Raw genomic sequence first — 23,176 nt, 5'->3', positions numbered from 1 at the left:
CGATTAAATAAATGTAAATTTTTACACCTTTAAGCACAGCATCTACACTTTAATTCAAGATAACCATAAGTTCCAAGAATAGGGACATTTAGAGACTGTTATTATTTTTCTTTGCAGGAGCCAAAGGAAACAGGGGAGCCCCTGGATTTCCAGGTCTCCCTGGCCGGAAAGGAGCAGTGGGAGATGTTGGGCCACCAGGACCCACAGGCATGGCAGGACCTCAAGGACCCCCAGGTTCACCTGGTGTGATCATCCCAGGCCTCAAAGGAAATCAAGGTCCCCCAGGCCTAAGAGGAAATCCAGGTAGAGGGTCTACATTGATATAAGATTAAAAAAAAAAAACCTTGGTGGAGGGATGCTAATACTAATGGTGCATATAGAATTGGAATGGCGCCTGAAACTCTCTTATTAACAGTATTACAAGTCACAGTGAATAAATAAAATATACTGAATAAAAATTAATAAATAAGATGAAAGAATGCAGTGTTTGCCTTTGGGAATACTCCCCAGCCACCTCAAAACACCCTGAGCTTCTTTCTTTTCTCTGGCCTTCTCTGTCCTTCCTTATCCGTGTTCTCACACCAAGCACAGTAATGCTGATGATAGCATTAAGACAGAAATATCTCTCTAAAAAAAAAAAAAAAAAACAGTGAATATCCAATGAATGAGCTGAGAAGAGAGTGAAGCCACCATTTTATAGGATTTACTGACAAAATGTAATATATCAGGTTCCAAGGCAAGACCCAGAACCTGCTCGTATAGATCTTCACAGGGAAGAGACAGCACCTGCCATCATTGTCTGCTTTGCTTCTTTCTTCCTTACCTCTCTGCCCCATTTCATCATGCTCCATGAGGGAGGGGGCTACTTGGGGCAATTGTAAGAAACAGGTGTGGTGGTTGCTTGACAGAATCCCTGACAAAACCTGACAAATTCCCTGGCTGGGATTTCTGATAGGTTCTTTGTGAATTCAGGTGAGCCTGGTCCCCCTGGACTTCCAGGAAGCCCTGCCAAAGGAATAAAAGGTGACAAAGGGTGTATTGGCCAGCCTGGTCCAAGTGGTCCACCTGGAGCTGTAGGAGACATGGGGCCACGTGGCTATCCGGTAAGCATGCAAAATTACTTAGACTTTGTGTGTTCTTCTAAATCAACTGCAACGATAAGATGTACCCAGAATTCCCATTTGTGATTCTTCTATTCAGGCACCAAAGGGAAGATCATAATTCAGAAATTTCTTGGAAGCCAAGATTCATTTGGGGGCACGGGAGACATTTTTGGCAGTGTTCAGGGGACTGTGTGGTGCCAAGGATTGAACCCAGGACCTGACTTCTACAAGGCATGTGCTCTACCACTTGAGCCACACCCCTCTCATTAAATGCAAAATATTTTGGCAGGGGTTGTTGAGGGCAGACTCACACCTAGCAACACTCAGGGTTTACTTCTGGCTCTGCTCAGGGATCACTTCTGGTGGGTCTCAGGGAACTATATTTGGTACAATCTCAGGGATTGTGTGCAAGAAAATCACTCTACCCACTGTACTATAACTCCTGACCCAAGTGCAAAGCTTTTACATTAATCTTCCTTAGGTGGCATCTTGTTTATATAAGCTCATATTCTCTAACCTATTAAGGTTTCTAGCTTTGTAGTCTTCTACTCAGCACTTGGATCACCTTTTTTTTTTTTTTTTGCCTTTATTTATTTAAGCACCGTAATTACAAAAATATCCGTACTTGGGTTTTAGTCATCGAATGAACACCATCCTTCACCAGTGTAACAGCACATTTGGAAAGCTAGATCCCATCCAATTCTTGGAGACTGATCAGGAAATCATTGATGATCCAGAGGTTCTTCGTGCTTTTGTCAGTGATGGGTAATGAGGCATATATGTAGGATTACTGTTAGCAGCTAGTAAGAGTTTCTCAAGCTTTCTTGGTGTTTCTAGTACCTATCACTTTATACTATTTTGTTTCTTTGAGAGCCACACCTGATAGTGCTCAGGGATTACTCTTGGTTCTGTACTCAGAGATCACATGGCTCAGAGGACCAGATAGGGGTGCCAGCTATCAAACATGAATTAACCATGCACAAGGCAAACACCTTTACTATCATCGTTCTGAACCTTTTTATACATTTTTAATGAAAAAATAAAATATTCTCCCTTCTCCAATCTTAGGTTTCTCTCATATTCACCACAGTTCTTGAAACTTACCAACACTGATTTTAGAGTAACATGGAAGGTCCTTCCAAGGACACAATGATGTGGAGGTAGGACAGAGTAATATGCTCAGCCCTTCATCTTTCAAAGTTTCCAAGGTGAGAGAAGGTATTCTTTTCACTTGTGCTTAAGAGTTCTTAATGACCTAAATTGCTTTAGTGCCCTTAAGAGCTCTTTCCTTGCCCAGAATCTCCCCACCCAAGAGTTGGGCCTGGGAGCAAGCCCTCATCCATAGTTTTCTTTGCTTTTAAAGAAAGGAAGGTCTAGATCTAGATCTCAAAAGTTCAGAAATACTTTATCTGATAGTTCCTTATTCTCCCTGCCTTTTCTACTTTATACCACCTTACAAAGGTAGTATTACCCTTCACTAATATTCTCACTTCCAAGATAAATGGACCTATTTTGGCTTTTATGGCACTTTTCATGAATTTATGCTTATTGTTTTTGTTTTATTTTGCTTAGTTGTGTGTATTGGGGACACCATATATGGTAGTACTCAGAGGTTACTCTTGGCTCTGCTGGCACTGCTCAGGGTATCACAGGGGATGCTAGTAATCAAGCCTGGGTTGGCCACATTTAAAACAAGCACCCTACCCATTGTACTATCATTTCCACTCAATGCTTATTCTTTTTTAACCAAGGATATTCTGTTCCCAGTTGTTTTTAGAGTTGAAAAATAGGTCTAACATTCACTCTGACACATGGCTCATTTTGGAATCTGTGCTCCACACCCCGTATCACTTTCCATATATATATAAGCATTTCTTGAACAATTGGTGTGAGTCTGATAAGAGGGATAATTTCTTATTGATAAAATACTGCAACTTTGTCAAAACTTTATATCAAAATTCCCTAATGAACTATCCCTGAGAATTTTATTTCTTGTAGTATCTGGTGTAGAAGCAATTTATAATTCTGCCATCCTAGATGAACTAATAGTGGGTGTTAGGACTGCATAGAAGTTTTGCTATCATTGCAATAACTACAAATTATAATTTTTATTCTGGCAATCAGAAGTTTGCTCATCCCAGAAAATCTCCAAATATTAGGTTGTACCTTTTATGGTAAAGAATATCCTACTGTATATAAGACTCATACAACATACTTTAATATCCACATGTATATTTGGAGGCTGGAGGGATAATTCAATGAATCATATGTAGGAGGCCCAGGTTTTATCTCTGGCACCACAAAGTCCATCCACTGAGCCTGGCCAGGAGTAAATCCTGAGCTTATATAGGTTTGGTCTTGGGCTAAAAAAGGTTTTACTTCTCTTAATTGAGTCTGATATTTTAAAGGAGTTCTAGGAAGAGTAAAGTAAACATAGATCAGAAATAAATTTTCAAACATGATTAAAATTTTTTCTGTCTCAGTATTATATCTCTTTTTAAAAATTTGTAAATACTGTGATATTTTCAATTTATCCATTTCTCAAAAGTCCAAAGAAAACACAACAGGGTTACTGGTGTGATCCACATAATTTACTTGATGGGGGGAGTGGCTTAAGGAGGAGGGGGATTAGGGGAAGGATATAGGTATACACTGGTGATGGGTATGGTATTTAAATTATGTGCATGTTAAACCATTTTTATCAGTACTGTAAGCCACAAAAATCGATATTTTAAAATTTTAAATGACAATAAGTATTTCTATTTTTTTATTCCTTTTTATTTGACATATAGGGTATACCAGGTCCCCAGGGTCTTCCAGGGCACAGAGGTTATCCTGGGTTCCATGGATTTCCAGGCATGAAAGGTACTGTTTCTGTACCCTGCCCTTATGATACAAATGCAATATCTGTGATTCCTGTTAGGACACACAAGTATTACTCTTCTCCAACAATCACTGTAGGCAGTTAGTGTGGGTATGGACCTAATGAAGAACAAGGTGGCATTTAAAAGGGTTCTTTTCAATGCTTCTAATCTCTAAATCTTCAAAAAAACACAGCTGCTCAGAATAAATTAAAGAAGTAAAAGATTTTCTGGATTCTTACCAGTAGACATTGAGTCTACCTGGGGATAATACTATCTGGGGATAATGTGTACCACCTATAACTCTCCCTCCATTCCAAATCTCAGAATATACTTACACTAAGACTTTAAAAAGTATGTGGGACTAGAGAGATAGCAGGGAGGTAAGGCATTTGCCTTTCACGCAGAAGGATGGTGGTTTGAGTCCCGGCATCATATGGTCCCCCGTATCTGCCAGGGGCGATTTCTGAGCATAGAGCCAGGAGTAACCCCTGAACGCTGCTGGGTATGATCCAATAACCAAACAAAAAGTATGTGTGTAAAGAACAAAGTATTCAGATAAAATAATTAAAGGGGAAATTTTTACATAATCAGTTTTTCTGAGCGATAGTCACAAAAAGAATTTTAATTATTTTCTGAGGTACCAGGAAGAAAACCATCAGTTAAAATTACTATTAAGGTTTCTCTTTTTTGTTTAGTATTTTTGATCCCTTAAGGAATAAACAATGTATATCTAGTGATTAATTAAGAAAATATTAGCACTTTCCTCAAGTTTTGATCAATGAATTTTATTATAGATAAAGTAGATCTGGGTCATATAAGCATTCTACTGTATTATTCTATTAACCCCACTTTTAGCATTAAGTCTAAATAATCAAATAATCCTATATTATTTCATGATTCTTTGCAAGAGTATTTCTCTGAATCAGTGATTCTCTGTAAAAAAATTTTTGAGTAGTATGTTATTGCAATTTCTTTTCTTTTTTTTTTTAATTTACTAACTTTTTTTTTCTTTATTTCTCTGTAAAATTTTGTTCCAAAAACTATGTTTGGGAAATAATCTGCCTCATTGTGGTTTGCTTCAAAGCAGATATTCAATTTGTGTACATGAAAGTTCTCATAAAATTAATTTTTGATCTAAGTTCAAACTTGATGTAAGTTCAAACTTGGAGTTAAACTAGGGTAATAAGTAATAAGCTGAGAAAGCAGATAACTATAGTTTTCAAGCAGTATAATCACCAAGAAGTTCTAAAATCAAGTCCTCATGGGGCTAGTAGCTCTTTGCTTCGGAGTGGCCCTCAGCAGTGCTAGAGGGACCATATGTAGTATCAGGGATTAAACTGAGGTCAACCACTTGCAAGACAAGCATGTCACCTCCTATACAATAGGGTTTTTAATGACACTTGCATTTTACTTTAAAATTAAAATAACTTAATTTCTAATCTTAAAAAGTGAATTCATGTAATTTTTTCTCTTCAATGGGGCTGTGAAGTAAGGCTACATAAAAGACAGTTGTTTAGTTATTTCAGTTTGGTTATTTGAAAATAATTTTGGGGGCCAGAGAGAGAGCATGGAGGTAAGGTGTTTGACTTTCATGCAGAAGGTTGGTGGTTCGAATCCCAGCATCCCATATGGTCCCCTGAGCCTGCCAGGGGCGATTTCTGAGCATAGAGCCAGAAGTACCCCCTGAGTCCTGCCGGGTGTGAGCCCCCCCCAAAAAAAAAAGAAAATAATTTTTGTTACTGGCTTAAAATATTTTTCCATAAGTAAATTAAGTACAAATATAATAGATATAACCGTCACATATACACACACCAAGTAATCATGCAAAAAAAAGAAATTACCTCTTCCATGCTTAACCATAATTTCTTATATATACTTTTAGAATGTATTCCTTTATATACATCAAATCAGACCAACTCCAATAAAATGCCCAAAACCCCATAAACATAACTGAGTTGTAGTTACTGTCAACAAGTCCATTATTTCCAACCGTAACTCCCAATACCTTTCTTTAGTATTGGTTATCAACATGAAAAGCTAGAAATCAATTGTTCTATGTGGAGTCTCATTGTTCCTCCTGCTCACTTATTTTAAGGCGAAAAGGGTGATCCAGGATTTTTGGGACCAAAAGGACCTCCAGGACGAATTGGACCAAAAGGAAAACCTGGTAACTCTGATTTCTTGACTACTCTTCTCCATGAAGAAAGTGCATTTATCCATCAAACTTTCATCTTCTCATGCTTATGTCACAGGTGCACGTGGAGACTTTGGGACAGTGAAAATCATCTCCCTTCCAGGAAGCCCAGGGCCACCTGGTGCTATAGGACCACCAGGAATGCAAGGAGAACCAGGCCTACCAGGGCCGCCAGGAAACCCAGGTATGGGACAAGCATCATTGCCAGTTTACTGGAAGAAGTTTGAACCCAATTACTTTCAAGTGTTTCTTAAAAGCTCATGAATCATCATAGAAAACATTAAATGTGGTTCATTATACAGTAAGTTCTAGTATCACCTTCATTATACTTTTGATCATAAAATAAAACACCTATTGAAAATAGTTGTACATTGTTGGATTCCCCCTGTAATGTTGTTCCTAAACTGCCTGGCAGATGGGACCCATTAGAACAAGTGTTCCAGGGATTCTTCTTGAAGCATAAGCTTTAGAGACACCATCCCAGAGATGGGAAAGGATAGCATAAAAAAAAAAAGTCATGCTAATTATAGCCATTTCCCCATGATTAGTGCTTACTCTCAGGCTTGACTTCTGGCTATCCCTCTCCCTCAGAGATAGCTCTGGTTACAGGTCACTTTTATTGCTCACTGTGTTGTTCCAAAGAGACATTCCTAAGCCCCAATGTGTATGCTTATCTTCTCCCTTGCACCTCACCTTCCCCTCGCTGTTCTTCTGCTTTGTCCCTGGTCCTGTCACCCTCTACATATCCCAGTCCTTCTTGTCCTATATAAGCATTATTGCAATGAAATTAGTGCCTCTAGTTATCAGTCTGGGACCCATTCTTTCCTAGTCATCAGCAGAGGGGGACATTCCAGGTCCTGAACACACCAGAAGAATGGCTGACCGGATTGGCACAGTACATAGGATAAATTTAATCAATTATGCTGTAGAGCAGGGGTCTCAAACTCGCGGCCCGCGGGCCGTTTGCTGCCCTCCGTACAACATTTTGTGGCCCCCGGCCTGCCTTCAAATATCGCAGTATTCGCGATTATTCGCTTACCGAATAATCGCAATAAAAATCGCATTAGTAAGGAAAAAATCGCATTAAACATTCGCATACCCCAAGCAGTTCCGTTCGGGGTATGCAAATGTTTAATGCGATTTTTTGCGATTTTTTTTCTTACTAATGCGATTTTTTATTGCGAATATTCGGTACACGAATAATTACGGATACCTTGCGCCTAGCGCAGACGTCATTTCTGCTGCTTCTGCCCGCTGTCCCTTGCATTATTGGAGGCCTAAGGGACAGAAAGGAGAGAAGTTTATTACAGAATTAGATTTTGTCATACCTTCATCATGACTTCATCAAAGCCTGCAGTGAAGAGAAAGATTGATGAATTGATGACGAGCACAGACAATTTCAGGAAAAGTGGGTGACGCAGTATTTCTTTGTTGAGCACCGGGCTTTCCCACATGTCTTATTTGCTCAGAGAAAGTTGCAGTGCACAAGGAATACAACTTGAAACGCCATTATTCAACTAAACATGCTGAGGAATGTGTAAAATATCAAGGAAATGAGAGAGCCAAGTGGGTTGCCAGTCTTAAAGCATGTCTAATAAGGCAACAAGATTTCTTCAAGAAAGCAACCAAAGAGAATGCTGCATCAGTCGAAGCTAGTAACATGGTTAGTGAGATGATTGCTAAGGCAGGGAAACCATTCACAGGAGGAGATTTTTTTTTTAAGTGCATGTTACAGGCTGCATGTTATCTGTCCAGAAAGAAAGGTCAGTTTAGCAAAATCAGCCTTTCTGCCAACACTGTGGCAGAGCGCATTTCTGACATGTCAAGTGACATTTACCATCAACTGTGTGAGAAAGCCAAATGTTTTGATGCATACTCATTTGCTCTTGACGAAGGCACAGATATAATAGACACTGTGCAGCTCACAATTTATGTCTGTGGTGTTGATTGCAATTTCGAATTGGCAGAGGAGCTACTCACAATAATTCCAATGCATGGCCAGACCACCGCTAATGAGATATTTCGGCATCTGTGTGATGCCATTGAGAATGCAGGTTTGCCATGGAGAGGTTTGTTGGAATAATAACTGATGGAGCACCATCGATGACAGGAGGATAAATGGACTGGTGGCACTTGTTCAAATAAACTTGAAGAAGAGGGTGTAGAGAAGGCCATTGCTCTTCACTGCATTATCCATCAGCAGGCCCTTTGCAGTAAATGTTTGTCGTGTGACAATGTGATGTCTGTTGTTGTGAAATGCATCAACCAAATCAGATCCAGGGGCTTAAAGCACAGGAGGTTCTAATGCTTTTTTAGAGGAAATGGAGTCAGAATATGGAAATTTGCTCTATTTCACCAAGGTGTGTTGGCTCAGCAGGGGAAATGTCCTGAAAAGATTTTTTGAGTTGAGAGAAGTGAAAGCCTTCATGGAGAAGGATGGGAATGCTGTTTCTGAGTTGAGTGATCACAAATGGCTCATGGACTTAGCTTTTCTTGTTGGCATCACACATAGGCTGAATGTACTTAAACAAGATGTTACAAGGCCCAGGGCAGCTTATCAGTGCTGCCTATGACAACATGAGAGCATTCTCCACAAAACTTGTGTTATGAAAATCCCAGCTCTCTCAGACAAACCTTTGCTATTTCCCAGCATGCAAGGAAATTGTGGATGCAGGCATACCATTCAGTGGTGAGAAACATGTTGATGCTATTTTTAAGCTAGAGAAGAAATTTGATCACAGATTAGCAGACTTCAAAGAGCACAGAGCCACTTTCCAAATTTTTGTGGACCACTTTTCCTTTGATGTGCAAGATGCTCCTCCTGTGCTTCAAATGGAGCTCATTGACCTGCAGTGCAACTCTGATCTCAAAGACAAGTTCAGGGAGATTAGTGGAAAAGCAGACATGCATGGGCAATTTTTGAGAGAATTGCCCCCCAGCTTCCCGAATGTTCAAGCGCACCATGTGCCTTTTTGGGAGCACATATTTGTGTGAAAAGTTATTCTCCACATTGAACTTCAATAAGTCAAAGTACAGGTCTAGACTTAATGATGATCATCTTCAAGCCATACTGAGAGTCTCAACTGCTTCCTCTCTAAAGCCAAATGTGGTTCAGATTTGTGAGAAGAAGCACTGTCAAGTCTCTGGCAGCAAGGAATAGGCAAAATATGCCATGTTCAGAAGAACTGTTCATGATCTTCACTCAATGTTCTATTCATGTTCAGAAGAAATAATTAAAACTGTTAATAATGACGTTTGAGGACTTTTTTTTGTGAAATCCCTTATGCGGCCCTGCCTCACCCCCGCTTTGCCTCCTGCGACCCCCAGGTAAATTGAGTTTGAGATCCCTGCTATAGAGTGTGTGCACCTAATATTATGAAATATAATGGATCATTTATATAGTACAGAGGATAATCTCTTGCCTTACTTGTGGCCAACCAGGTTTTATCCCAGGCACTGAATAAAGTACCCTGAACCCCACCAAAAATGATCCTTAAATATAGAGCCAGGAGTCAGTTCTGAGCATGCCTGGGTGTGGTTCAAAATAAAAAATAAAATAAAAATTATGATTAAAAGATTGATGTATGAGGGGCTGGAGCGATAGCACAGTGGTAGGGCATTTATTTGCCTTGCATGTGATTGACCCAGGATAAAACTGGTTCTATCCCCAGGGTCCCATCTGGTCCCCCAAGCCAGGAGCGATTTCTGAGCACATAGCCAGGAGTAACCCCTGAATATCACTGGATGTGGCCCCAAAACAAAACAAACAAAAATAAGATTGGTGTAAGAGAATTAAATTGACTCCTTTATGTAGATTTAGTACACTTTAGACTTCTGATTGGAATTGTGTCCTAAGTTTTCCTGAATCACCCCAACAATTACTTGAATCACTCCAAGAGCAAAGAATACTGATGTATTTCCTGACTTTTTAATATAAAGTGCTTTTTATCACATGAATATTTTAAATAATTTAAAAATAAATTCTTGACTAACCATGATACACAGGGTTACAAAGTTGTTTATGATTGAGTTTCAGTCATAGAATGTACACACCAGTGCACTCCGCAATTTTCCTCCCATCCTCCCCGTCTTTTCCCCTGCCCTCCTCTCTGCCCATCTCTCTCTCTCTCTCTCTCTCTCTCTCTCTCTCTCTCTCTCTCTCTCTCTCTCTCTCTCTCTCTCTCTCTCTCTCTCTCTCTCTCTCTCTTTTCCAGGGGTCTCAAACTCAATTTACCTGAGGGATGCAGGAGGCAAAGGGGTGATCCTTGAGTGCAAAGTCAGTAGTAAGTCTTGAACATTGGGGGGTGTGACCCAAACAACTAAAACAAAACAAAACAAAAAAAGATTCCCCTAGGGCAGGGCCACAAAATGTTGTACAGAGGGCCACAAACAGCCCGCGGGCCTCGAGTTTGAGACCCCTGTGTGACACTGTGGTTTGCACTATTGTTAATAAATGGGGTATCATGCATATCACTTTATCTCTTTTCAGCACCTAGTTCATGTCCAGAACTATGGTGACATTTCTGACTATTTCCCACTATCGTTGTCATAGTGGTCCATTCTCTGCCCTGACTGCACTCCCCTGTTCTTTGACCTCACTTATTTTTGAGGCCTTTCCATTTCTGGGATGTAGAATGTAACAAGTAGGAAGAACTTATTTTCCAGTTTATCTGGAATTGAGGGTCTCCACTCAGTCTATAGTACTGAGAAAATCCAAGGAAGTTGGTTACATTTGGCCATTCTCTTAATCTATTTAAATCTCACTATCATGTTGGGTTTTTTTCCCAGGACCTTGTGGGCCAAGAGGTAAACCAGGTCAGGATGGAAGACCAGGAAGACCTGGCCCAGATGGAGTTAAAGGCCACAAAGGTTGCAAAGGACAGCAAGGTAAAGGAAGGGTTGCTGGCTCAGCTCAAGTAACAGGTTCAATAGATTGAGAAGCAAGGCCTTCCAAGAACAATCTAGGTCCTTCAATTTATGTTGCTCATAAAGTCATAGACTAAAAGCCAGGGACAAAAAAATGTGCTGGGGGGGAAATGAAAACAAAGAAGCAAACAAGAATTACCAGAATGTCTCATTATCTCCACCTTCTGAAAGCACAGATGCACATATAACATATCTATGCCATGTAAAATTTCAATTTATATTTTGGAAAAGCTTATGTGAGTTGTTTGTATTGAAATCTCTCTGATGTCCTTTTGTCCCAGGTCTGCCTGGATTCAATGGACCACCAGGCTTAAAGGGGAAGCCTGGAGAGCCTGGAGTACCCAGAACGGGACCCATCAGGAGAGGTTTTCTTCTCACTCGTCACAGTCAGACCACAGCAATCCCTTCCTGTCCCATAGGCACAGAACCACTCTATACTGGGTTTTCTCTTCTTTCCGTGCAAGGAAACGAGCGAGCTCATGGACAAGACCTGGGTAATGCCCTGGCCATTATTTTATGCATTCACTTACTGTAGACTTAAGAGAGCTGAGGGTTGTTTGTGAGGTTAGGTGGGAGCCATCTACCTTACAGGAGATGTTTTTAGGGTTTGAGTGAGTGGGCATGTTTTGAACCATATACTGCAATGCACAAGGGCTCCTCCTGGCTCTGGACTCAGAAGTGACTCAGATGCTACTGGTGGGAGAGGGGGGCCTGTGCAGAGTCAGGCAAAGCAGGGTTAAGCACATGCAAGCAAGCAGGCCTTGCTTTAAATTTAATTTTTCCCCGATTTATCTCTATTAGTTTGGCCTCTAAAATTCTAGTTTGGAACCCAGATCTATTGGAAAGGGTCCCCTGACCATGAAGGTGGTGAGAAGATTTCTGTTGCTTGGACCTCTGATTACTGTCTTTACAAAAATTTTCAATAACACAATACCTCTTATACTGTTTGCCTCCAGTGTTTTTGACCACAGTTATGTTTTAATTAAACAACATTCGAGATAATTTTTATGCTTCTTTTTTGGGGGGGAAGGCACATCCTGCTGCACTCAGGGGTTACTCCTGGTTTTGAGCTCAGAACTTGCTCCTGGCTCAGGGAACCATATAGGATTCTGGGAATCAAACCTGCATCTATCCTGGGTCAGCCGCATGCAAGGCAAAAACACCCTACCTACCACTTTGGTCCAATAATTTTTATTTATAGGTGTGATGCCCATTCTGAACTCTTGTTTTGCTTTGTTTGTTTTCAGGGAGCCTTGGCAGTTGCCTGCAGCGATTCACCCCAATGCCTTTCTTATTCTGCAACATCAATGATGTGTGTAATTTCGCATCTCGAAATGATTATTCATACTGGCTTTCTACACCAGCACTGATGCCAAAGGACATGGCTCCAATCACGGGCAGGGCCCTGGAACCTTATATTAGCAGGTAAAACTCCAGTCCCATGCATGGTCTTGTGAGGCAAGCTGGGTACTCAGACTGCCATGGTAGAATGAACACAGGTGGTAATATTGCTTGTTTTACGTTTCAGATGCATCGTCTGTGAGGGCTCTACAGTGGCCATTGCTGTCCACAGCCAGACAACTAATGTCCCCCCATGTCCACAGGGCTGGGTTTCTCTTTGGAAAGGATTTTCTTTCATCATGGTAAGGAGAAAAGGTTTGAATAATCAGGTGCATCTCAGTGGAACATGGCACCCCTGCCATGTATATGTTTCTTTGGTGGAGGGAGGCAATCTCAAGTGGTGCTGGGCCAACCACTGGGTTCAGTGCAAGGCTAAGGATAAAGGTTAAAGAAATAGAAAGTGAAAAAGACAAAGAGACAGAGACACAGAGACACAGAGAGAGTGAGAGAAAAGGGTTAAGATGTTTGCCTTCACATAGCCAGTTCAATTCCCAGTTCTACACTGTATATGGTCACCTGAGTCCCTCCAAAAGTACTCTCTCAGCACTTTTATGTGTGGCCTTCCCTGTTTGTCTCCCTTCCAAAGGAAATTTCTTTTAGATGCCAGAGAAGTAGTACAGTTGGTAGAGCATTGGCCTTTCACACAGCTGAGCTGGGTTTGCTTTGATCACATGACTCCTCTATACCACCAGGAGTAATTCCTGAGCACAGAGTCAGAAGTAAATCTTGGCTGCTGGTTTTGTCCTATAAACCCAACCTCCCCACAACAAAGGTACTTAATTCAGACTGTTTTTTTCTTTTCTATTTTCACCATCACCACCAAAAAAAAAAAAAAAAGCACATGATAAATTGAACATGCTGTGACGGGTTCCCTGTCAGTGCTCAGAGTCTCAGGCATATTTGGAATACTAGGAAGGAGGGTTCAATGTACAGAGCCAGTGGTGACAGAGTACAAGGATTACATTAAGGCAAGTGTCCTGTCCCCTGAGTTATCTCTCTGACCCCTGGATAGAATTCTGATTCATGTATTTTTATGTGATAGTTCACAAGTGCAGGATCTGAGGGTAGTGGACAAGCATTGGCATCCCCAGGATCCTGCATGGAAGAATTCCGAGCCAGTCCATTCATAGAATGCCATGGAAGAGGGACATGCAACTACTATTCTAACTCCTACAGCTTCTGGTTGGCTTCGTTAAATTCTAAAAGAATGTTCAGGTAAACCTTCCAATTCAATTCTGGTCTGATGCCTCAAATATTGAACTATTTAATGACTACCAGAGTTCTATTCTCTTTATGTCCATTTGGACATACCCCTGAACACTCGCCCCTAAAGACTCTAGACCATGAATAACCCCCTTAATCTGGTACTCCAGTCTGTCATTAAGTAGCTGTGGTATTTTACAACTTGAGCAACAGAGACAGAGTGCAATTTTTTTTATCATTACTAAATATAAATTTTAAACAAACAAGTGATCTGCTAATCTTAGTAGTAGTTTTTATTTTATTTTATTTTTATTGAATCACCACAAAGGACAAAGTGACAAAGTTCTTTATGATATGGTTTCATGCTTACAATGTTCTAACTCTAATTCTTTCACCAATGTCCACTTTCATCCACCAAAGTGTACCTGATTTTCCTCCTGCCCCTCTAACGCAGGCAGGAGTAGTTTTTATTACCAAAAAATAAAAGAGTAGCTCTAAGTTTGAAATAGTAGTCAAAACTTCCATTACATTGCTGGTTTGGGAGAACGGTATAATTATAAATCCAAAGCACAAACTCAACAATACTAAAATAAGAGATCTCAGCGGCAACCATCAAACTTCGTAATATACCTGTCAAGGTGGTGAGCAGTGGTTGGGAGAATGGGGAATGACAGAGTATGGGAATAGTAGTGATAAGAGTAGACACTGGGGGCCGGTGAGGTGGCGCTAGAAGTAAGGAAGCAAGCGCTAGCCACACCCATTTGACGCTCAGGGGTTACTCCTGGCTAAGCGCTCAGAAATCGCTCCTGGCTTGGGGGGACCATATGGGACGCCAGGGGATTGAACCTCGGTCTGTCTTACACTAGCGCTTGCAAGGCAGACACCTTACCTCTGGCGCCACCTTCCCGGCCCCAGGACCTCGGTTTAATCCCCCAGCGTCCCATATGGTCCCCCCAAGCCAGGGGCAATTTCTGAGCGCTTAGCCAGGAGTAACCCCTGAGCGTCAAACAGGTGTGGCCCAAAAAAACTAAAAAAAAAAAAAAAAAAAAGAATAGACACTGGTGGTAGAATTGGTGTTGAAATATTATATGCCTAAAACTCAACTATCAATAAGTCTATAAGTCATGATTCTTCAACTAAATTTAAAAAATTAAAAAGGAAAAGCTTAAATCTTCTTCAAGTATTAGTTTCTCTGAAATTCAGAAAGTTCTGAAATCTATATTCTGTGATAAAGCTAGAGTTTTCCCACTTACTGACAATGATGAACTTTTTTCACCATGTTTTTGTTTTAGCTTTTGTTTGTATTTATTTTATTTCAGAAAGCCTATTCCATCAACTGTGAAAGCTGGAGAACTAGAAAATGTAATCAGTCGCTGTCAGGTGTGCATGAAGAGAAGAAACTGAAGAAAGAATAGAAAATAGAATAATTTTTATACTAAATCATCACTAGAAGAGGAAGGACAAGCATTTGTTTAGTCATTTGTCTCTAAGCAAACCATGATGCCCTATGGTTTCTATTTATTTTTCCCTCACAACAAAGAGAGGAAAAAATAAACAGAAATAACTTTTGTTTAGGGCCTGGAGAGATAGCAGTTTAAGTTGGCTCTGCTGATCCTGGGCAGAACTTGTGTAGTTCAAAGATCACTGTGGCAAGGCAAAACAAAACAAAAGCACTTGTTTAAATGATATCCTGCTTTTAGCTAGTATTAATGCTATAAGTTAGAAACTATTGCTTTACTGGATTCCAGGTGATTATCCTCTTATATTTCACTCATTGACATTCTGGGAGGCTAAATCTGTCTTAGACTGCCTCTTTACCAACTTCTGAAGCTTTGGATCCTCAGTAAGGAAGCAAAAGGGGTACTAGAACCTCACAAATGGAACTTGAACTTTCAAATCTGTTAAGTAACTTAAGGCTTGAAAGAAGTAGGAAATAACTGAGGTTCAAGGATTCCTGGGACATAACTCAATTCATTTGGAACATACCCAAATTAAAAATCAAAAGGGGGTTCCTGAAAGTGAGTAGAGCCTTAGAAATCCAAGTTTATTTTGTTTGGTATTTTTAAAAAAATATTCTCAATCCCACAGCTTTATTAAATTTATTTCACTGGGGCAATATAACTTTCTTATATTCAAAATAGATACAAGTTTTACCATCAGTGAATTAAATTTAATAGGAAATCTTGATAACTGTAGTCCTAAAAGTGTCTAAATTCTCTTTGACCAACACACCTACACTAATGTCAAGGATATTGTTTATTATATGAGCACTTTATCCCATTTCTATACATGCTGGTGTGGATCTTTGATAGTAGAGTAGTTCTATGATCAAGAAAAGGACAGAAGATACATGTTGGCTAACCAGGATTATAATATATTTTTCCTTTATTCTTAAGATTCTAGTTGGGTATTTTCAGATCTATTGTCTTGTCGCTTCTTTAGTTTTATTTTATTAAAAAAGCTTTTTAATATTCCTATTCTTAGAAACTATGTTGAAAGAGTCCATTGTTTGACAATGTTCTTGTACAAACTGTAGTTTGGCAAATGTTATGTCTTAAAACTTGCTTTTGAAAATGTCAATACACTCCCCAGGTTACTTAATGCAACTGAACAGGCATTGTTTCAGTGCCAAGCCATGCCTCAGGCACCATTCTAAACTATAAAAATACCAGGGGGGATTTATAATAATCTAATGTCCCAGAAAACCTTAACTTGTTTGTATTAGGAACATCACACATCTGAAATGTTTTCTGACCCTTTTCTTACTATATATTCTTAGATTTTATTAAACTAACTCAGCAGCCTGAACATAAATTCACAGTGCAGGTAAAATGCAGAATTTCTAGCTTCCCCTTAGACATCTCAGAAGTCAAGGTTAGGGTAACTATAAGAAAGCAAAGATTAGCAAAGGATTTTTTAAAAAGCAAAGAAAAACAAAACAAAACCTTTTATACTTGGTGCTAGCATTCTTTGGTAAGACCAACTGGCTAAACCTGAGCTTCTAAGATGCTTCTTTATCCACCCAGGTGGAGTTTGTGGTGCTGATCTTTCCACTTATGTCACTTTCCATTCAGGTGACTACTTTGATGTCATTGGTCTTACCGGAGCTACCAACTCAGACTGTGACCATCTTCTCATCTTTTGCTACTCTCATGGCTGCCATCAAGTCATTGTATTACTTTTAAACTGAGAAATGCATTCTACTTAGGTGATTTACATAGGTCACCTATTACTGAGATTTGTCTTGCTCTAAAATATTCTGGTCTCTCAACTGTAATGGTCATATTTGTAGACCTAGATCATCTCCACAACCTCAAATCAATAGTTTAACCAAGGTGTTAAAATAATACTGGGCCAGCAATATTAACAGTATTTGGGAAGATATGGAAAATGCAAATTATAGGGCCCATCTCAGACCTACAGAATCAGAATTCTGGAGGATCTGTATGAACTTTTCTGATAGGCGATTCTAAGGCACCCTACTGACAAAGACTTTTCTAGGCAGATGTCCAAGAAACAACGCTGGCTACGATTGCTCTATTCTTGCCTATTTGAAGTCCCCCACTCAGAACCTTAGGTCACTGAACTAAGTAACAAAGTCTTAGGTTGGTGCTAATGCCAAGTGACTGGCCTCCACTTGTTCCTAAGTCTTTAGTTTTTCCTCCCCTATTCGTAATGTTAAATTTTTCTATTTACTTTCTTTTTTTTTTTTTGTTTTTTGTTTTTTGGGGCAAACCCAATGATGCTCAGGGGTTACTCCTGGCTATGCGTTTAGAAATGGATTGCTCCTGTCTTAGGGGACCATATGGGATGCAGGGAATAGAACTGTGGTCTGTCGTAGGTCAGCTGCATGCAGGGCAAATGTCCTACCATTGTGCCACCACTCCAGCCCCAGTAATGTTTAATTTCTGAGGAACAAAGTGATGTTTTTCTAAATTCAAAAGAAGCCATTTTAACAGTTGCTTGGTAATACTTTGAAGACTCGACTTTAAAGTTTAGTTCATGTGCCTTATTTTCTAGATACCTTATAAAAATCATAAAGATAAAACTTTGTTGCTAAACTAAATAACTTGTTTCTTTTCAGTTTGGGGCTTTAGCTTTGGAATTTCACAGTGTGCTAAAATAAAGATTTCTCAGAGGTCTTGTTATTTGAAAGATAAACATTAAGTAACTTATTTATAAAAAAAAGTATTATAATGATGCTTACATTTGAATTTATTGTTAATTTAACTTACAAAGATTTTTTTAATGCATCAAGTGGACCTTACTACTAATAAACTTAATGTAATACTTACACAATAGCCAAATAATATGTATTTAAATATATTCAATATTTTTATTATTGTATTTTGACAAAGTTATATCATAATGTACTAATATTTCTGTTATACTTTAAAAGTTATTTTATTGTATTCTTTATGAATAAAATAAAAACTATATGTGCTTTTAATTCAATATATGTTTTTAACTCTAAAAATAATAGATATATTTTATAGAAAACATATAATATAGAAGTTATAAAGAACATGTAAAGCCACTATCCAAACGTCCATTACCTACTCAACATAATTAAAATATAAATCCTACAATATTTTCCAATAAAAATATTTTAAAATTAACAATGAGAAAAACATGCTGCTTTTTAACTTCAATATACTGGCTATATTTTTCATTCAATAAAGAAGCACTAATTATTTGCACCATAGCTCATTGCATAAATTTGTTACCTAAGTCAGTAAATGTTCAAATTGGTTTTATTATATATTTAATAAAGTATTTAACATATTCATTTTCTATATTTATCCATTAGAATAAATTTTTCCAGGGTAAGTTATGAAATCAAAGAATACATAGGGCTGGAGAGATAATATACAGGAAAAGCACTTAACCTTGTACAAAATCATCCCAGATTGGATCCCTGGTACCATATATGACTCTCTAAACACTACTAGGAGTAAGCCCTGAAGAGAGGTCCAGCTCCCAACCCCATTCCAAAAGCACAACAAATAAAGGATTCACAACTTTAGGTCTTTGATATATACACAGAAAATATTTCAGAAAATTTACAATATCTAGCAGCCTAAAAAGAGTAATGAAGGGGCCAGAGAGATAGCATGGAGGTAGGGCGTTTGCCTTGCATGTAGAAGGACGGTGGTTCGAATCCCAGCATCCCATATGGTTCCCTGAGCCTGCCAGGAGTGATTTCTGAGTGTAGCCAGGAGTAAACCTGAGCGTTGCTGGGTGTGACCCCAAAACAAAACAAAACAAAAAGAGTAATGAAAATAATTATCTTCTGAGGATTTTATCAATAATGTTTAATTTTCTATCTGACTTTAAGTAAATGTTCTCATTTTAGTATGGTTAAGCAATTGTCCCTTTTAATTAGTATTTGGGTTTTTAATTAACATTTTAATTTGTGCTTGTTTTGTTTTGAATAGTCTAATTATATCTTTTTTATTTGCTGTGGAGATGTTTATAGAGTTTTTACAGAGCAGGAAGAAAACATAAAATATGAGTCATATATTCTAATGAATGCATATGGGACTACTACTAAATTAGGGAACAATAATAATAACACTTTTGGGGGGGTGCTAGAAAGATAGAATAGCAGACAGTGAGCTTGCCTTGCATGTTGCTGACCAGGTTTGATCCTTGACATCCCATGTATCCTCACCAGGAGTGATCCAAGAATAAATCTTTTTAGTTTTATTTTGTTTTAGTTTTGGGTTCTCACCCTGTGGTACTTGGGGGGTCACTCCAGGTGTGGCTCATATGAGGTGTCAGGGATCCAACCTGGGTCAACCAATTGCAAGACAAGCACCTACTACCTATACCATCTCTCTAGCCACTCAAAATTTCAAGTGTAGAGAACTGGCAAACGAGAATGCTTTTTAGCATAAACTACAAAACCTCACAGTAAAAATAAAGCTTCAGGTGTGTGAAATAAAATAAAGATAGAATAAAGACATTATCTTCCCAACAGAAAACAACCCAGCTCCTCTACCAAGTTCCAAAAGAAACCAACTTTTCCCAGGTAATCTGGTCCACGCTGAGACCTCTGGGAACTCTTCAGAATAGATGAGGGTAGATTTCCCTTCCCGAAGCCACAGCAGTCTAATGCCACACTTTCCATACTCCAACATGAAAAAAAGGCTCACTTTCACAATTCTACTTTATCAAACTACCAAGCCTCCAAAATTATTTCAGATCTAAAGATTCTGGACCATGCAGCTACAAAGGGCTACATGACACCTCAAAATTTCAAAACAGTGTGCTCGCTTCGGCAGCACATATACTAAAATTGGAACGATACAGAGAAGATTAGCATGGCCCCTGCGCAAGGATGACACGCAAATTCGTGAAGCGTTCCATATTTAAAAAAAAAAAAATTTCAAAACAGTGTAAGCCCAGATGTATCATAGGAAATATAATGAAATAGTTCCATAGAAATCAACCAAACTTAGTGAACCTAAACAGTAACAGATAATGCTCAACTAGCACCAATCTCTTCCCAGTATATCCTTGGGCTCTGACTTTAGTAACACCATGGAGAGATAAAACAATTATTTCAAATTAACCTTAGCTGATCAAAGTTTTGATAATTACATCTGCCTTTGGATTATAACAAAAAATATGAAGTAACTTTGTAACTGGAAGGGGGCAGGTTAGGGTGGTGAGTGAGAAATTGGGAAGACTAGGGCCCGGAGAGATAGCACAGCGGCGTTTGCCTTGCAAGCAGCCAATCCAGGACCAAAGGTGGCTGGTTCAAATCCCAGTGTCCCATATGGTCCCCCGTGCCTGCCAGGAGCTATTTCTGAGCAGACAGCCAGGAGTGACCCCTGAGCACTGCCAGGTGTGGCCCAAAAACCAAAAAAAAAAAAAAAAAAGAAAAGAAAAGAAATTGGGAAGACTAATGATGAGAAGATCACACTGGTGGTGGGATTAGTGTTCAAACATTTAGTGGCTAAAACAGCTGTATTATGAACTTGTCAAATCAATGTTATAATACAAAAATTTTAAAAATAGAATCAAGGAATAAAATGGTGGATAATAAATACTTTAGACACTTTGTCTAAATTGTGCCCCCAAATAAAATGTGAATACATTTAATCAAATTTATATTACATGTATTTAATAAACTTATTTTTACTACTGACAAGATGAATGCTGTATTTGATATCATTCTCTCACTCTACTTATCTGCCTATTTGGGAAGAAAAGTCTTGATCGGTCTCTAATAAATCCTTAACCAGCTGCTGGCAGGATATTTGAAGAACACTGACGTTATTCCAAACATTCAATTTGTGACTTGGGTGCCAAATTGATCTCATCCTAGCTGTCTATTGGAAACAAAGGAATTGAAAACGCAAGAAAATGAAAAATATAAATAAATACCATACAGGTTAATGTGACCATTTCTAGGTTGCTGTGTTTCTTTCGTGTTATTTTTCCCCCAAATTTCATTTATCTAATTTTTCTCATTGTTAAAACCTAATACGAAATTCTCATTTTCAGTTTATTGGGAAAAGAAGAAAGATTTAGCTAATTCCATATTCAAGATCTATGACATCTTCAATGTTTAAACTCTGCAGTAGATATCTAGATGAATGAGATATTAATTGTTCTTAGAATATGAAACTTAAAACTTGGTATGGGAAAGTAAAGCATACAGATAGGTGCCTAAAGCAAATGCGTAGAATGTGGCCAAAATTTTTTATCCTTGCCAAGTAGGAGCCCCAAATTTGGAGGTCTCTACAAATTATAAAAGTGGACATAGTACAGTTCGTAGTGCATTTGCCTTCCACAAGGCCAACCCAGATTCATTCTCTGGTACCTTGTATGGTTCCCCAAACTTCTCAAATCCTTCCAGGTGTGATCCCTGAGTGCAGAGCCAGGCATAACTCCTGAACATCACTGAGTGTGAGGCTCAATACAAAACAAAACAAAAACAAAATACAACAAAATTTGTTATATTGGGTGATTCTTTTCTAGGGATTTAGTATTTGAAAAGACAGAATGGTGTTCAAAGTAGTAGGAAAAGCATGAGTAAGGAAAGATCAAGCATCTCAAGCAAATAATTAACTGATGCATAAATGTATATTATATGTGATATATGTACATATATATATACATGTGTGTATACATATAATGTATGTTGGTATGATACATATATGATAATGTATATGATACATATACATTGTTGTTCAATTATATGTATATTGTAGTAGACAACAAAAAATATTTTACCCTGACTCATAAATGGAATATAAAGAAATACAGTAAGTGAATGAACAGTGGTCAAAGAGACTGCGAATAAAACTGAGTTTGCTAAGGGTAGATGTGGAGGCAGATGTGGGTGGCTTCGAGACTGGGTTTAGAGACAGTTGTGGAGTGATACTGACACTCTGGTATAGGTATATTATAGCAACATATTTCTGATACATCAATATAAAGACTAATGTAAATCATGATACTAAAATTTAAAAAATTGAAAAATGAATAAGGTCATATTAAACAGAGTTTAGATTACTAGGTTGAATTTGAATCTGTAAGGAAGTAGAACAAAAAACAGAATGAGCATATCTACATGGTCACCTGCAATAGACAATACTTATTATTATTTATTTTTCATTTAAATTGTAAAATATATTAGGACATCATGATTTAGAAAGTTATTCGTAAGAATTGTTTCAACACCATTTCCACCACCAGTATGCCCTTCCCTTCAACTATGTTCCTAGGCTCTCTCCTTCTCCCTCCATCAGCATGCCTCCTTGGCAGGCATCCAACAAATTTATATCATATTGCTTGCTCCAACAAAATATACAGGAATGAATAGACAGTAGAATCCCTTCATCAGGCAATTTCATAATTTTAAGTGTTTTTGAAACTATTGATTCGCTGTTATGGTCTTTTGAAGAATACTAAAATCATCCACTTATCATTTTTTTTGATCCTGGGACTTCAAATGTAGATGTCACACATGATAAAAAAAATAAGTGCTTGTGGCTTTAGTTACCAGAAAGAATTAGAGGAAGAAAATGGTCAAGGAGGAGCTAGGGTAATAGTCTACATGATCAATGGTCCAATTGTGGGAACAGAAAGGAAAATGAAAGTGGTGGACAGATGGCACTAAGGTGGAAAAATCTAAAAGGCTAGGTTTCAGTGAAACATGACTTGGGATTAGAAATGTAATCTAGTCACTACCAAAAATAGATATTCAAAACAATCCCCTCTGCACTCCTATGTTCACTTCTATGTTCATAGCAGCACTATTTACAATAGCCAGAATCTGCAAACAACCCAGATGATGAGTGGCTAAAGGAATTGTGGTACATCGAATAATATGACGCTGTTAGAAGAAATGAAGTCACCAAATTTGCTTATATATGGATGGATTTGGAGATTATTACATTGAGATAAATATGTCAGAGGGAGAGAGATAAGCACAGAATAATCTCACTCATGTGGGATTTGAGAAAAAT

At 38.5% G+C, this 23,176-nt stretch overlaps 1 protein-coding gene and 1 non-coding gene across 2 annotated transcripts in view; both read left to right on the top strand.

Moving 5' to 3' along the window:
- The window catches only part of COL4A3 (collagen type IV alpha 3 chain), a 151,166-nt gene extending 135,925 nt beyond the window's left edge, over window positions 1-15,241 (top strand). The window contains exons 42-52 of the mRNA XM_049768301.1: window positions 118-303; window positions 973-1,103; window positions 3,896-3,968; window positions 6,063-6,134; window positions 6,220-6,345; window positions 10,950-11,048; window positions 11,369-11,581; window positions 12,335-12,512; window positions 12,616-12,730; window positions 13,531-13,703; window positions 15,011-15,241. Coding sequence (XP_049624258.1) covers window positions 118-303; window positions 973-1,103; window positions 3,896-3,968; window positions 6,063-6,134; window positions 6,220-6,345; window positions 10,950-11,048; window positions 11,369-11,581; window positions 12,335-12,512; window positions 12,616-12,730; window positions 13,531-13,703; window positions 15,011-15,095 — 1,451 coding nt within the window. The 3' untranslated portion in view covers window positions 15,096-15,241. The remainder of the gene's footprint in view (window positions 1-117; window positions 304-972; window positions 1,104-3,895; window positions 3,969-6,062; window positions 6,135-6,219; window positions 6,346-10,949; window positions 11,049-11,368; window positions 11,582-12,334; window positions 12,513-12,615; window positions 12,731-13,530; window positions 13,704-15,010) is intronic.
- A 4,721-nt stretch (window positions 15,242-19,962) lies between these two features.
- On the top strand, window positions 19,963-20,069 carry LOC126003050 (U6 spliceosomal RNA). The gene has a single exon (XR_007493594.1). It is a non-coding gene; the product is annotated as a U6 spliceosomal RNA (small nuclear RNA).
- Window positions 20,070-23,176: the final 3,107 nt, after the last annotated feature.

Source organism: Suncus etruscus, chromosome 2 (assembly GCF_024139225.1).
Source record: "Suncus etruscus isolate mSunEtr1 chromosome 2, mSunEtr1.pri.cur, whole genome shotgun sequence".
In the NCBI taxonomy this organism is placed as follows: domain Eukaryota; kingdom Metazoa; phylum Chordata; class Mammalia; order Eulipotyphla; family Soricidae; genus Suncus; species Suncus etruscus.
Note: the sequence above shows the minus strand (reverse complement) of the source record. Positions and strands in the feature narration are given on the sequence as shown.